Source organism: Larimichthys crocea, chromosome XV, assembly GCF_000972845.2.
Source record: "Larimichthys crocea isolate SSNF chromosome XV, L_crocea_2.0, whole genome shotgun sequence".
In the NCBI taxonomy this organism is placed as follows: domain Eukaryota; kingdom Metazoa; phylum Chordata; class Actinopteri; family Sciaenidae; genus Larimichthys; species Larimichthys crocea.
The window spans coordinates 17,406,137-17,422,681 of NC_040025.1; the positions used below are offsets into that span (position 1 = coordinate 17,406,137).

General features: G+C 41.2%; 1 protein-coding gene across 1 annotated transcript; it reads left to right on the forward strand.

Annotated features, from left to right (window-relative positions):
- Nucleotides 1-6,928: 6,928 nt before the first annotated feature.
- On the forward strand, nt 6,929-11,894 carry adora1b (adenosine A1 receptor b). Its single transcript, XM_010740574.3, has 2 exons — nt 6,929-7,663; nt 9,302-11,894. Exons 1-2 carry the CDS (start codon nt 7,323-7,325, stop codon nt 10,086-10,088), a joined length of 1,128 nt encoding a protein of 375 aa, XP_010738876.2. The 5' UTR covers nt 6,929-7,322; the 3' UTR covers nt 10,089-11,894.
- Nucleotides 11,895-16,545: the final 4,651 nt, after the last annotated feature.

The window sequence follows — 16,545 nt, forward strand, 5'->3', positions numbered from 1 at the left end:
GCAGCAAGCCATGCAAGCTGGCACGCTATGTGAATGCACCGCAAATCCATTGAGGCAAAAGTGTCCTATCTCATTTATTTTGTGGGGGAAGCAGATGTACTGTATGTCTTAATGGTGGTCCTCTAGATAACAGCAAATCCCCAAAAGTTGTTGGTGGTGGGCTTTGTTTTATGGACAGTACGTCTCAACAGTATACTTGGCAGTATATCTTCCTTATGTACAGCCATTAGCTATACCCACTTATCCTTAGAGAGCTGTGAGGGGTGGGGGATGGAGCTGATCTCAGCTGACACTGTTTGAGTAATGGGGTACACACTGGACAGGTCAACAGGTCAATCACAGGGCTGACACATGGAGACAACCATTCAGGCTTACATTGAACCCTAAGGACAATTTAGAGTTGCCAATTAACCTAACCTAATGCTTTGGGAAGAAAAACCAACGCAGGCACGTAGAAGAACATCTGTAAACTCTGTGAGAAATACAATGAAGAGCAATTAAATAAGACATTTGTTGTCTCCACACACACACTCGATGCAGAGTAGTCGTGGATTAGGTAGAATAAGTAGAAAGCATGTCTGGGTATGAAAAGGGGGGAAAGAGGAATCAACTAATACTGATGCACAGAAGCATTTCTACAGTCGATGTACCTGGTACTTCACAAAATGATTGTCAATAGTGATTCAATAGTAGAAAAAAAAATGCATTTTAGGAGGTCATAGGGTCACCAGAATCAGTACGCTTCTTCTTTCTGTGTGAATGTACACAATCAGTATTGTGACCTGTCGGAAAATAGAGTCATTAGGATTGAGTAATTGACCCTGAACAAAAGGTCACAGGGTCTTCAAAGTCAATAGGTGGTTTTCCTGATCATGTGAATCTGCACAAAAACATGTAATGTACGGGCAATTTTAGAGGTATTGTAAGTTTTCTGCAAAGAAAAACAAATGGATGTACTCAGGCAACTACATGATGTCTTCGCCAGAGCTAATTAAACAAACACCGCGGTGCCTGCCTTCGGCCAATCAACGTAGTTTTGAGAATTAATAGAACATGGCAATGATGGACAGTCCCTGTATTGTGCATGACACAGGCTATAAACAATTAAATAAACACGAGGCACACACATTGGAGAAATCAGAATAAATTAGGAGATGAAATCCTCCTACCCTTCTAATCAGCAGCATCTAGAAAATGTTTGCGAATGTTGCATCATTCCCCAAAGCATGTCAGAAACTGATTAGTGGCATGCAAACTGCAGTGCATGATAAACCATGATCCACAGTCCTAGCCCAGCTTCACTGTGGGCCACACTGATGAGTATAAATTCAAACAGTCTGTAGTATGAAGACTCTGCACACTGAATATCAGAGCTTCCTGTATCCTGCTACAGAATTAGTCCTGATCAAAATCTTTCTTTTACAACACTGGATCCTGTCAGTCTCCAAAATCACCGAGCTAACATCAAAGAAGCTGAGGCTGGATCACATCCTCCTCTACAGAGACCCAAAACTACACATTTGACCTAGTTTTCTTTCACTCATCAGGGCTCACTTTTCCAAAGCGTTTTTTAAAGCAACATCACAGTGAAGTGTGCCTACAGCAGCCGTGACCTAAAAGGCACATTCTTGAGAAATAAATGCACAAGAGGCCACACCAAGTCATTTGAATTGGGATTGACCACACCTCTTAAATAGATTAGATTTGGAGTTTTATCATTAACCCACACATTTTCCAACCTCTCCCTCCATTTCCTTTCATCTCCTCTCTCATCTAGTCCTTGCACAGAGCCCTAACTGATGCCTCTCTCCTACTCTACTATCTAATTATATTCTTTCTCCCTTTCACTGATTCTCCACCAGTTTCCTCTGTGTTGCCTTCACATGCTGAGCAGAGAGAGAGAGAGTGAACAAGAATAAAAGCCTGATTTCAAAGAGAACTGCTGACATGTGTTTTGAAAGCCATAATTATCCTGGTCTGGCTTTATTCCTCTCACTTCCTTTGAATGCGGAGTGATCTAATTGTATAGTGTGAGACTTGTTTATGCAGTAATAAGCACATATGCAGAACATGGCATTACACATTGTGCCCTCATTATCATCTTTGTTGACAAATTAGAAGTTGTGAAATCAACAGCTGATAATATATAGAGCATCAATATTTCACGTGCAAGCTGTGATCATTGGAGGTATGTTACTGTACATGCTGCTGCTGCCAAAGTGCTTCCAATTATTGTTACGTAGCAGTAATTGGATCGCATGCTGGAAAGAAAAAGAATATTTCCCCTATCCAGAGGCCTTTCAATATGTTTGCAGCCACGAGGAGAAATTGAGACTAATTATAAATCTTTTCTACATTTCACCCACCCGTATGAAAACAGGATGTGGGTTCCACGCTTTGTGTTTTTTTTTAAAAACACATTTGTCTTCAAATAGCTCTGTGTGTAATTTTATGATTGGTGTGTAGGCTGGTGGAAAGTACTTTATTCTACATCCGTCAGTGGGTTGCAGCTGACATGTTTCCGATGAAATCAACCCCCCATCAATATTAAAAATATCAACATGCAAGGTGTGAATTATACATTTTAAGCATGATATATTCTGAGAAGCAGAGAGTGGCGGTTGATGGTGTGGAGTGAAGAGCTGTGGGAGATACAGTATTTTCTGCACAATAATCTTATTTGGGGATGGTGTTGGATGACGTGGAGGCACTTTCCCCACAGAGGTGCATTAGGGAGCCCGTGGTTTGGGTTTCAGAGTGGACCTCCTCTTCACATTTCACCACACATACAGAGACAAAAACACCCTAGGGAATTCCCTGCTCCCTGCTCCAACTGTTGGGATCCACCAAAAGGAGAAAGTGTCATCTTAGAGCAACACACAGACATGATTGTATTGCACAACACCCTACTTTCCATACAAATATGGTAGATATTGTTAAATGAGTATGTTGACAGTTTAGGAAATATACTTATTTTTTCTCTTGCTGATAGTTAGGTACAGTGAATATGAAGCTACAGCCACCAGCTGTAGCTGGTTAAGGCCTACATTCACCTCTAAAGTTCAATAATTAACACATTATATCTTTCTTGTTTAATCAGTACAAAAGTGTGGTTTTGTTACCTTTGGACAGAGCCAGGCTAGCTGCTTCCCCCACCCTCTAGTTTTTATGAATTATGAACTAGTCTAATCACCTCCAGCTCTCGGCCATGATGAAAAAATAAGTATATTTTCCAAATTGGTATTTTATTTATTTTTTACTTGACTTCTTTCTGGCAGAAAAACAAAGCCAAGTTTAAATGCAATAAGAGGATTCAGCATTTTTCCACCAGAACGTTCTTGGCAGGAAAAGTTTAGACCATCATGTAGGAAGATAACCCGGAAATGTTCCTGACAAAATTGGTGGCTAATCCAGAATTTCTCAGGGGAGTTCAACATTTCAAAAATCCTCACTGCCACGCAAGCATTTGACAAAACCTCATCAGCTGGCCAAATTGAAAGACCCACACATCAAAACATCCTTGTTTTGATCATGAGAGTGCTTTTTGTTTGATACCAGACGGCATGCTACCCCCCGGATTAGCTGCTGACATTTTTCATTTTCACCCTGTCAGTTGAAGTTGGAGTGGACATGGTGGTTAATTTTCCAGGCACACTATGGCTCTTGAGCAGGCGATGATGATGTGGGTCAGCCAGCAGGCAGCTCTAAGAGGGGGATCTTACACAAAAATCAGTATGTCTGTAAGGTTGTTTTCTCTCTGAAGGACCTTTCGCATACATCTGATTATGTTCTCCAGAAATGGTGAAATGCAAAATCTAGGCCACGATGATAATGTAACATTTAATAATGACAAATGCATTAGTCCGGCAATCAAATATGGAATATATCTATCCATAAAGTCACCTACCCAGTGCTATTAATCTATTATTCTGGGGGCAATAAATTCTAGATATTCTCACTCTCGTCTCTCACGTTGTGTAGAGCTCTTTACTATGACCCCAACTTGAATTTTATGACACCCTTACTGATTGTGTAGCAGAAAAAGGCTGGGTTAATAGCTGTGTTTGTGTGAAAACAAAGATTTTCTACGGAAGGAGATTAGGTTGTTTGAGTACATGTTTTCCTGCAATGCACCACTCTCTGGACAATTTCCATGTAAATTACAGAGGGCCACATTCATTCTCAGCAGCTATAATAGTTTAGAGGCTGTTTGGGTGCTTGTTCGATCGTCCAAGTGCAAGTGCTTGAGTGTTCCCATATTGCCTCCTATTTGAGATTTTCATTGAAGGTCTTGTGAGCCAGGGATGAACACGAGCTATCCATCTTGTGTTGTTTTTCCTTGGAATATCCCCTGTAATAGCACAGCAGTTGTATTCCCCAATGGCCCCGGTCTTGTTTGAAATGGCTAAACTGTTTTCCTGGAGGGAGTCCTGGCTAATAGGACGAGGTCCCATGTCTTTGGCAGTTTTAATAATGTTGTAGCTGTCTGGTTCAGCAGTCCACTGAGAACGCTATTGCAGTTCATCGCCAGGGCTGTTTTGTTTTTTTTTTAATGACTGCGCAATATTGTTTTTGAACACAGTTTAGCAGAGAAGACGCTGGGGAGAAGGCTACCATGTGTAATCTTTTCTCATTTGAATATGGACATGCTTCGATTCTTCCTCATCCAGGCAGCTGAAGCATTCATATAAATTGTGCTGTGTCAGAGCAAAAAGGTTAATGTGCCTTACAAGCTGTTGGGGCGTCACACTGTGCCCATTAGTGTGTCTTTCTGTCATCTATCCAAATTATCTACATTTGATGAAGAGGTTTTGTTAAACGCATTCACACTCTCAACTGAACTGCTTCCTTTTTACCAGTGAAAAAACGGAAGCTTGAAGGCCACATATAAACTGTGGACATTTGTAACTGCTGAAGTATCATCCAGGACTCAGCAGAAAAAGATAATTAAACTGTCTAATAAAACCGAAACACGCTGCACTTCACTGGTCTCACATCCCTGAATGTCAAAATCTGACAAACGTTTACTGAAGCATCTCCTCATTTTCTTAATCTGTGCACATGTCAGTGTAAGTGAATTAGTCACAGAACTCTGCAGTTTTGTTGAAGTTTATCCCTGAAAGGCCCTGATAGTAAGAAAAGTTAAACAGTTTTATAAGGTCTGTAAATACAGGGGATGTCTTACATCTCAAATATTGCCAGGTTGTAGTGATGTCCCCTGTAAAAACAAGCTTTAACACCATTATGATGTCTGTGTAGGCCATGTTGAGCAAGTCTGTCTTTAAGTCTTTAAGCTGCTAAAAGGAGAAACACAGTTAAAAAAACAGCAGTGTTAAATGATGGAGTAAGCCTCTTTTCAGATCCCGTTGCTACTTTCAACTGAAGCTTAATGAACAGAAACAGAGGTACACAGTAAAATTGATAACTAATTGAAAATGAATGATTTCTCATACTTAACTACCACACTCATTAAAATGTCACAAGTGGGTTTGATGCCAATCAACACGAGCAGAACATATGGCTGCTTCCTTCCTCGGTGTATGTTGGCTGACCTCAAGACTTCATGCTAATCAGCATCATGGTCACAGATGGAAACTGTCTTCAGCAGAGCTCCTGCTGACTCTTGGCCATCCTGTCAACCCACACGGTGTCCCAGTGTGAACATTGACCACAGTACATGCCTGCTTTGCTTTTTGTTTTTGTTTCACCCGCCAAATGTCAGCTGAAAGCCAGCACAGGACTTCTACCCTGCCTTCCTCAATATTACATATAATACAGTGAGTGACTGCAGGGCTCCATCTGGGATGTTTTCACATCCAGTCTATACTGTCATTTCTGCTTCAATGTGAAAATAGAAATCCTGCCATGGTCACAGAGCTCACACAGCTGCCTGCTGTTGACCTTTGAACCCTAGCGAGGCAGCACAAGATGCCAGTGCTGTACAGTTCACTCAAGTATGTTTGCAATGCTTGGCTGCTCAAGGTTCATTATGTGTTTCTCAGAAAACAACATGGTCTTTGTGTCACTGCAACCTTCATGGTCAAAAGCAGGAAATATCTTTTTTTGGACCTCTTAGAAAGCTGCATTTGATGTTTGAAAGGGCTGGTCGATAGAGCTAAATCAGTAATAAGGTTTCCAGTTCTGTTGTTATAGATTTCCTGTTAGTTTGGAAAATGGGGCTGGATCAGACTCAACAAGGAGATCTTTGAAGTCTGGAGCACATGAATATATTTAGACTGACCTGAATATCTATTTGTATTACAGCTTCTCTCATGTGTTTTGAATTAAAAGAGAAAAAAACAAACAAGTCTTCATATAGTCTTCATATCTTCAAGACTTCATATTGTGTGCTTCAATAATTGTGCCACTGTTTACTCATCCCTGTATCACTTGGGGAATTGTTTCCAAGCTACAATGCCATTTTCATTACCTTTATCTGTGTTACTTTGTCTGTATGTTGTCGCAGAGCACCGCCTCACCTCTTATCAATGGGCAACCGAGCAAGGGCCATTAGCATGTGAAAGGGCGTGGAGCAAAGGAGAGGTACATGGTTTTACATAGAAGTGATTTCATATCACCTCCGCACTACCTGACTTTGTTGGGACGGTCCCGCAGTAGGCTCCAGCTTCATTTATATAATTCTGCAGATGAAGGCGACCACTGAAGGAAATAGATGAACTCCAGGATTATATTCACAGAAAGGCATTATATTATATGAAACCGGAATAACAAAAGGCGAGATCGCACAGCTATTTATGGCAACTGCATTATTGCACAGCGAGGGAGAGAGAAAAGAAGAGACACCCGCCTCCGCAGCAGCTGAAACGGTGCGCGCTTTCACCCAATAGATAGTTTCAGAGGGTATTTGCTTTGAAAAAAAAAATCTTTTATGAATTAGATCTATAAAAAAAAAACTGATGAGAAACGCGGACTGATGAGGATGAAGCGCCCTCTTGGATGAATCGGAGCGCATGGGAAGGATGCTGCTCTCACTAGGAGCAGGTGTATTCAGCCCAGTGGAGGCGCAGGGCACAAAGCAGGAGCGACGCACAACAGCCACCGGACCACAACACCTGCTCCAAAGGAAAAACCCCTTCATCCTTAGACATGCTGCTGGTTAACGAGCTCCTTCTCCTCAAAATAACTGGATTTTTGTCTTGCACTCTATGTGGGGTAACAAGGAGAATGTGGGCACCGTGAAACTGATGGACGCGCAGCTCATTTGGAAAATACTGTAGTGACAAAAAAAGACTATTTGCTACTCATAAGGCTGCTTCACTGAAATCAATCTCGTCTTATCAAGGACATAATCATCTGCAAGGATGCCCGGAGCACTTTTTTCAGCGGAGACGCTCTACATAGGAATGGAGGTGGTGATTGCACTGGCGTCTGTAATCGGGAATGTGATGGTGGTTTGGGCGGTGAAAATTAATAAATCGTTGCGAGATACCACGTTTTGTTTCATCGTCTCCCTGGCTCTGGCGGATATTGCGGTGGGAGCCCTTGTCATCCCTTTGGCCATTACCATCAGCATCGGACTCCAAACTCACTTTTACAGCTGCCTGCTCGTGGCGTGCACAGTGCTGGTGCTGACGCAAAGTTCAATTCTTGCCCTCCTGGCCATTGCAATTGACCGCTATCTCAGGGTCAAGATCCCCACCAGGTAATGAGGTTTTCACAGTCCACGCTGGAAATATTATTTCACTTATTCACCTGCGCCATAAAAAAGGTGATACTGATGGTGTTTTATTTCCCATGGAAGCCTCCTGACACACAGCAGAAGTCACCACAGCTCCAGCCCCTGTGCATTGATTTCCTCAAGGGTCTTGTTTCACTTCACATGATACATCCATCCACTCCCATGCAGATCTGACTCACCGGCACTGACATGACAGATACCAGAGCATGGCTGATAAACCAGCAGCTTTAATTAGCCCCTGTGTTGTCAAGATTACAATGTGTGAAAGAGAAGTGCATTGACTACACTGCAAATCTACTTTTCTCTTTCACACATTGTGCATTTGACTGCAGGGTTGTATGCAAATGTGTGTTTTCTGTGTTTCTGGAGGTCAGGGTTGCTGTCAGCAATTGTTATGATGTTTGTATTTAATGCACGGACCCCCAGTGGTTTATCATGCCAGGCTGAAACAAAAGACTGAGAGCTGGTGCTGAAAGGTTGAAAAGATAAGATAATACTTTATTGTCTGAGAATATTGTCTGTGATAGTCTCAAACTTTAATCTCCTGTCAAGGACTCCACTAATTCTCCAAGGCTTATAATAGCAGTTTATCAAGAATTTTATCGTTTGACTGCTTAGTTAAACCATCCAGGCTTAATGCTTCTCTGAGGGTTGCTCTGCATTTCTCCTTCCACAACTTATATTTATTATGAAGAGGAACAATAGTTCAAAACACAGTAGGTTTTCGAAAAATTATAACACTTTTATCTTATGATAGACCTAACACTGTGTTTTTTCTGTATATTATCAACAGAAAGTACTCTTTTCACCCCATCCCCATTCTCTGATGTTAGATCAGAGCGGCTTCTAGGCTCGATGTCTGAATAATGATCGTCTTGCTGTGCTTCAGACACAGACCTAACTTAATACATACATCCTTAATCAATACTAATCCAAGACATGGCACCTGTGACACTCACGCTAAATTGCAGAGTCTTGTTTTGTCAGGCATTTGTCATGCCTAAGATTTCTCTTACAATTACAACATCAGTAAAATGCACTCCCAACATGAGCTGGATCAGACTTTAATTACAGACTCCAGGCGAGTATCAGTCTGAGTCTCTCTGTGTCATTTCTTGGTCACGCGACAGCAGTGATAAGAAGTTATAGCCTCTGCACCTTTTACTCTTTTCTACTTCTGGCTTCCTCTCCATAAAACACTATAAACAATGAAAAAGCCAAACCTGTAAATCCCTTTGTAGCATGCAGGGTACTACAGCTGTTGTCCACTGTACCTCTGGAATGATTTAGTGTGTAATATTGAGCTAATTCTAAGAACTATAATTCAGTTTTCCCCTGAACAAAAGAAGCATAAAAAGCAGCAGTGCTGCAAAGGGCGAGGTTTGCTGATAAGGGTTTGCAGAGAATATGTGCTGCAATGTACTACGTGTAAAGTGTCAGATGACTCTGTATTTTAGGCAATAGTTCTTCATGAATCACACTTTTCACACATCAGTTCAAGGACACTGCCAAAATGAAAAAATAAAGTAAACAAGAAGGCATGCATACCCTGACCATGTAGTGACAGGAAGTGCTGACATTATACTGTGTTTGTTCCTGCAGGTACAAGCAGGTGGTGACCACTCGGCGAGCAGGCCTGGCAGTGGTGGTATGCTGGATGGTGGCTTTCATAGTGGGACTCACACCTATGTTAGGCTGGAACAACCTGAAGCGCCTCCAGCAGAATGGCTCCATCAGCTCTGACCTCATTATCACCTGCCAGTTCGAAAATGTCATCAGCATGGACTATATGGTCTATTTCAACTTTTTTGGCTGGGTGCTGCCACCGCTGGTCCTGATGCTGGTCATCTACGCAGAGATCTTCTACATGATACACAAGCAACTTAATAATAAGAAGTTTACCACCAGTCACGCAGACCCCAACAAGTACTATGACAAGGAGTTGAATCTTGCTAAATCATTGGCTCTGGTCCTTTTTCTCTTTGCCATTAGCTGGCTCCCCCTTCACATCATTAATTGCATCACACTCTTCTGTCCAGATTGCCAGAAGCCTATAGTCCTCCTCTACATTGCCATCCTGCTCACACATGGCAACTCAGCTGTCAACCCAATTGTCTACGCTTTCCGCATTAAGAAGTTCCGCACAGCCTTCAGGAAAATCTTGCAGCAATACTTCTGCTGTAAGGACACACCAGCCCTGGAGATTCAGCCCAGTGACAGGAAAGAGATGCCCATTATAGAGCCACAACAGGCGACACCGCCACAACCCCCTCAGAAGAAAATCCTAAATTCAGATCCAACACAGCAGCAGTCGCAGCAGGAGCAGAGGACCGGACCACAGCAAGAACCCAAAGAACATCCGCCCTTACTGGAACAGAACGCAGTCTAAGCCAAGGAACAAAGCTGATTTCTTGCTGGGAAAGTAATACACAGTGTACGAGTATTGGTTCACTCCTCATTTGAATGGAGTCTAATGAAGAACATGAAGTGCTACAATGCTCTAGTGACTGAGGTGACTTCGATGATAAATCCCAAACACTGGAAGATCATTCATGGTTACTCATGAGGAGTGGATTTACTGAAAGTTGGGCCATAGCTAAAAAAAAAAAAAAAAAAAAAAAAAAAAAGAAGGCAAAAAGGGTATCTATAAACTTGCAATAATAGAAGGCTTTTTGACAGTGACTATATATCTTAGTAAGAGACTGAAGACATTAAGCTTTATTTTTTCTTTATGGTCAAACAGTTGGTGTGAACATTACAAAGTGTGCAATATAAATTATTGTGGTTAATCAGTATCAAATGTTATAACTTGCTTTAGAGCGAGCGTTCAGAAAGAGCAGGTTCTTCTTATTACTGTAATACTGTGTGTATGTTTAAACTGACAGTGGCTGAAGAATATGAATGTAAGAATAATGTAAATAAGGGACTATAGCTGCACAGCTGAACACTCATCTCTTCTTCAGGGTCTTAATCGCACAACAGTGGTAGAGCAAATGGCACTATGGGAGAAATTTCTGCAGCACAGTGGTATGTATGTGCTGATAGAAGGATTTTGTAATCTTTTAACTCTTCTCCACTGAGGCTGAGTCTCTTGGTGGTCCAGCAGCGCTGATCCATTACAGAGGAGATGGACAGGGATAAAAAACAAGCAGCTGGAGGGAATGGGAGGTTTTAACCTTTTAGAAGCTGCATGCTGGAGACTCCTGCCTGCAGGACAACAGCTACTCATGTGGGAGAAAGACAAGATGCACTTAGAGCTCATGTTTATCCAGCCTCAGTACCAGCTGGTGATGGAAGCAGGGGCCTTTCTATTTATTCCTCCCTTCATTGACTGATGATAACCAACTTACCACTAGACACAGTGGCTTCATGGCCTTATTCAGGGTTTTAATTATTATGGACTGAACAAGAAAAGACAACCTGAAGATTGTGAGTATCTTTACGACTATCTTTACTAGACTGTAAGCTCAACATTTTGCGTAATGCCAAACTGGATATCTGTAGATTAGTGATTAAACTGTTTTCAAGGCCACTGACTTAAAAAAAAAAAAAAAAACACTGTATGAGAATGTAAAGTAATTCTGTTTTGTGTCTTGTAAAGACTCAGAGCTGTGAACAAGATGTGTGTGCTGGTGTTCTCCTACGTGGATGACAATCTCTTACGTAAGGTTAAAACATTTTTTTTTATTGCAGTGTCAACAAACATCTCTCGGGCAAGAGCAGGCAGTGAACATTTTGATGCTCAGATTACTAAGACAGTATTGACATAGACCTAAATGCAATTCTCACAACCTGTATCTTGATTTGTCTAGAGTGTACATAACACACACTTGAGAAAAATGTATAACATAATGTGTTTTCTATAGGTTATGCTGTTTCCAACTTATGTTTACAGTTTTGACTCCAATAGAATAGTGAAATATACATATTTGTGTGTTATTTTGTGTTATTTAATATCTTGATGAATGACCTCTGGTGGAAATGTGAGTACTGGGCATACAGTCCAACCCTGGACTGGATTATAATTATGTTATGTTTACGTACAACTAATTAGCAACAGCAAATGTGTTGTTCTCTATTAACATAATGAGAAATTTCTGTTAATTGATGTATCTGGTGAGTCACAAAAATGTTCTACTGAACGTATTTCATTTGCCAAAATGTCCAAAGTGGCAATACAACATACACACCCATACTGACTACAGCATTGTTAAACTTTTTATAATTATTGCAGAAAACGTCTGAGATGACTACGTCTTCCTCTAACCTTAAGTACTTTTGTTGTGTAAACCTAAGCACAGACAGAAACAGGAGTTAAAAAAACTGGACTTTATACACTTACCTCTATTACATCATTGATTCTTGTGCAGTAGAAAACTGTAGAGCTTAATTTACTTCAAAAACAAACAAAACAAATGAAACCAATTCAATAATCTATAACTGTAATTTCTAAGAAAGAGGGTTGCACAGTAAAGTGATATTTCTAGTGCATCCGACCATTTTAAAATGCCTACAATCAATAGTTTTATAGTAACAATGAATCACATGATGACTTATATGAAATATACAGTTTCCCTCAGCACAATGGAGGTTTATAACATCTTTCAGCTCATTGTTTTGGTTTAACCCCAGTGCTCTTCGTTGTTAGCAGAAGCAGGCTGCTATTTCGGACAGAGTTTCATCAACTAGCTATTGATGAAATGTGAGCATTTAGAAGCTAAGGAGTGGAAGAACAGAGCAGAGCTCAAAGAGGAGTGAATACTGGAATTACATGCATCAGGTGGCTATAAACACCACTCCAAATGAATGCTAATGATGCCATGTATCTGCTGGCTGGGTAAATAAGCAGCTGTTTGCGGACAATTTAACTTAAATGATGATAATATATCATGTTTAAAGCGTGTTCAAATACCAATGTTTGCTACATGCCCAAGTAAATGTGGCCAAGAAATCCAGATTATTGCAGGTTTAAAGGCAGGCACTAAAAGCCCTCATCAATCTGCTCTTTCTTCAGATAAAGTCAGCACATCCTGCGCGCTAACTGAGGATACTCTATCTATCGGTACCTTGCTGCAGCTTGGCAGGGCTGTCAGAACTCTGATTATCGCCGTGCAATAATGTAGCGAGTGGCTCTTGGATAACAGTCGAGAGTTGTCACAGCTCTGACAAACCATTTCTCCTCTCTATACATGAATTCCTTTGATATTTGGAGACGTATAAAGTTCTGGGAAGGACCACATAATCCTAAAAAGGACTGTACCCTCTTGAGACACACTCTTAGGTCTCCACTTAACAACCTTGTTCAGAATCCATGCAGCAAAACATACGCTAGGCATGTGCACGCCATTTTTATGTGATCTAGTGCCAAGCAGAAAATAGATATAAAATCAATAGCCTGGTTCAATATTAGGCATATTTTACATGCAGTGTAACAGCCACAATTCAGTCTTGGAGGCTATTCTTATCATGTTGGCTTGTTTCCTGGACAAAGATGCTGAGTTTCATGAAAGGATTTAATAACAAGTCGAAGGAGGCTCCAGATAAGAACTACAAATAAGAGGAAAGGAAATACTGGTGCTGTGTATTTCCAATAGACCGACAGAGGTGACCTTTCCCTGCAGCGACCTCCTGTCCTTGGGGCTAATGTGGGTGTTAACCGCAGATCCTGAGAGAAGAAGAGGGGCCTCACTGTCCACCACTTAATATTCACATTCTGCAGTAAAATCAGCTCAGGTTCATGATTCTCCAGAAATCTAAATTGTAGTCATGTGTAGGAATCAATTCAAATTAACATCACAGTATTGTACCAACAACAGCGCAAGTGATCTCTACACCTCTGCACCTTTCCTTGTCCCCTCTGGTGATGTGCACCTATTTGGATCAATATGTCCTCACGATGGTTTGTGTCAACCATGTTTCAGGTCAATATGTAGCTTTGTACATTAGCTAAGGCACTAACTGACACTGACCTTCCAGTCCCCCGAAGACTCCCTGACTGTACCTTCACAAGGGCAGGCTGAGGGGAAAATGCATGGCTTGATATTTATGTCCCAGGCAAGGGTTTTTTTTCATTAAAAATGGAGGAGCTGTTTGATCCACCTGGGCTCTGATCAGGCATCATGAATAAGCAAGTGTGTTGTACCCCCAGTGCTGCTTCACAACAGGAAACAAGGCTCCTTGTCAGAGCACTTTATATACTGTCACACCATATGTCTTAGGAAACAGCCGTAACACGGCTCTGACACAAACCTCTGAAGGATAAAGGAAGGATTAGATGTGATAAAAGAAGCACTATTATCCAGTCACACCACCATTCACAGTGTGGTGGTGTTATATAGTAAAGCACAAAACAATATCCACCATTGCATGCGGCTGATTGTTAGCATTGTTCTGCATGTGTGATTTTATAGTAAATCAACCAGTCAGAAATAAAAACAAGGCCACTAATTCTGCCTCTGCTGGAAGAGCATCTGTGTCAAACTCATCTGTGTTAGGATACAGCAACATGGAAAGATAAATTTCTCATTGGCTGCGTCCGAACTGATGAACATAAAAATGCTCTAGATGCAAATTGGTAGCAGATGGAGAATTTGCATCCAGTAACAGCTGAACATCTCCTATTAAGATGTAGTGACACGCAACGTATTAACATAGATAAACACAAAGCAGGTTAACTGCCATCCTCTTCAGCTGTGAATATGACCTAAAGGTGATGGGAAAAAACGGTGCAATCAATTGTCTTTACAGCCCTTCAGAAGCGGTTTCATCCCACTCACTAAACCTCTGAGAAACAGTAATAAGAGCTCACAGCATGTGTGAAACCCTTCAATAAAACAGCATCATGATCCTGCAAATAAAACTAAAATTAATCAATTATTCACAAAACAGGCTTACAAAATTAGAACAACATCAATATTTCATCTCATTTTTTTTTCTTTTTAAATCAAATCTCTGCCCCAGGAGGTATTTTTTGAAAACACAGCCTTGAAGAAGGATTGTAAAATGTGGGATGAGATTGGCTCTTGTTTGCATGCAGACAAAAGAGAAGATGTAATAAATGGTTCACAGGGTTTCATTCACAGCAGATTTCCACGCAGCAGAGATGGTTTTATGCCTTTTCAGTCGTGTAATTCACTGATTTTCCTTAGACAGTAGAGACTGTTAAAGCTTGATGCTGCATTTTCTTCCTGACACTAATTCCCTGTACCAGAGCTCTACTTCTCTCTTTTAGCCTCAGCGATGGTCCTGATTACAGACTGCCACCTGCTGGTAAAGAATATTTTGGTATGTATGATTAAAACTGAGCAGTGCCAGGAGGACTCACTGTTGATCTGACTCTCTGATGGAGGGTAAGGGACTTTTTATTTAAAACCTCCTGGCAGAAGTTCTAAAGACTGGCTTGAAAAATGTATATCCTTGGACATGTGAATTAGATCATGAGTGGTAAAAGAGACAAAACAAACCGCCACTGCATGTATTTGCATTCAAAACAAAATGAAAAAAACACGAATCCACAAATTACTCTGTTTTACTTCTGTGTAGCAAGAACGTAAAGAGGAAAATTTCCTAGAATTTAATCTACAAGCTTTTCATCTGTTTTTGTCATAAACAACATTGTTGTATCACACTAGATTTGTGAGGATAAAACCTTTGATTCAAGTTGTTGATTATCTCACAGAGATCCTAAAACTATGATCCACAACATGTTCCAACAACCACACCAGATAAGATTTCCCACTTGTCCCAAAATGTTGTTTTTGTTGTCAGGAGACCCACATATGAACTTCAAAAGGTCATAAAAATGCAGCATTTTAAACAGGGGACTGATATACTTGCTATTGCTTCACTTTAGTGACACAGGCAGAGTCATCAGCAAATGTGTAACCACTTACGGTAATATCCGGGTTTAGGTTGTTTTTGCTAACTACTGGAAAATGACACAGAGTGTGCACAACGATCTTAGTTTTTGTCCTGGAGGAAAATACTGCATTTATCTTAGGCCACATGAGTTCAAACTCCGGCAACCAAACACATCAAAAGGAGGGATAATTGCATGCCTCAACAAGTCTGAGCCAAAGTGTGCAAAGGCAGCTGAAGTGCTGAGCCTGACTCACTTCCCGCCCGCTATCAGCTGGCTGTCCTTTATCAAGGAGGGAAATTCCCATCCCTTCTTCCATTTTCTGCAATGCTCTGCTTTTAAAACCTGATGATTGGAGAGGAGTGAAGGGTTTGGGGGCACGGCTCACAAAATGCTGTAACAAAGCACTTTTTTGTTTTGGTTTACAGGCTTTCAGTTTTAAAAACAACTCTTTAAAAAGTTACCCAGGCGTTGCTCCATATGAAGTTAAACAAGCAATAATATCATTCTATAATGCTGTCACTCCCTGTGGCTGTGCTCTGGATGGCAGAGGATGGAACGCCCATAAAGGCCACTGCTTATGACTTGCAGTAATTAGCTTTTAACGGTGGTGGTGAAAGATGGGTGTCCATAAAGTCAACACAACTCCGCCTGCCTGGATTTGCTCTGCAGTGGCAGCCCACGCCTCAGCAGACGCAGTCTACCCTTATGCATGGCTCTCGGCCAAACACGCCTGCTGTATTTTAGTGATATTATATAAATAGATGAACTCGTACAAATTGTCTACAGTATTACATCTCCCTGGGGTTGGAGTGGCCTGGTGGCCCGGGGGTTAAGGCGCCGACCATGAACCACAACGTTCTCAGTTTCTTTCGGACCCGGAATCTCTACTGCAGGTCGTTCCCCCTTCACTATTGAATGAAGGCAAAAATATATATTTGTATATACTGTATATCCCTCAGCTACCTCTGTCATGATAACTCTCACA

Bases quoted from the DNA above. Each gene is read 5' to 3' on its own strand.
- adora1b (XM_010740574.3), top strand. From the start codon at position 7,323: ATGCCCGGAGCACTTTTTTCAGCGGAGACGCTCTACATAGGAATGGAG. The intron at 7,664-9,301 runs GTAATGAGGTTT...TTGTTCCTGCAG, and splicing joins AGGGTCAAGATCCCCACCAG to GTACAAGCAGGTGGTGACCA.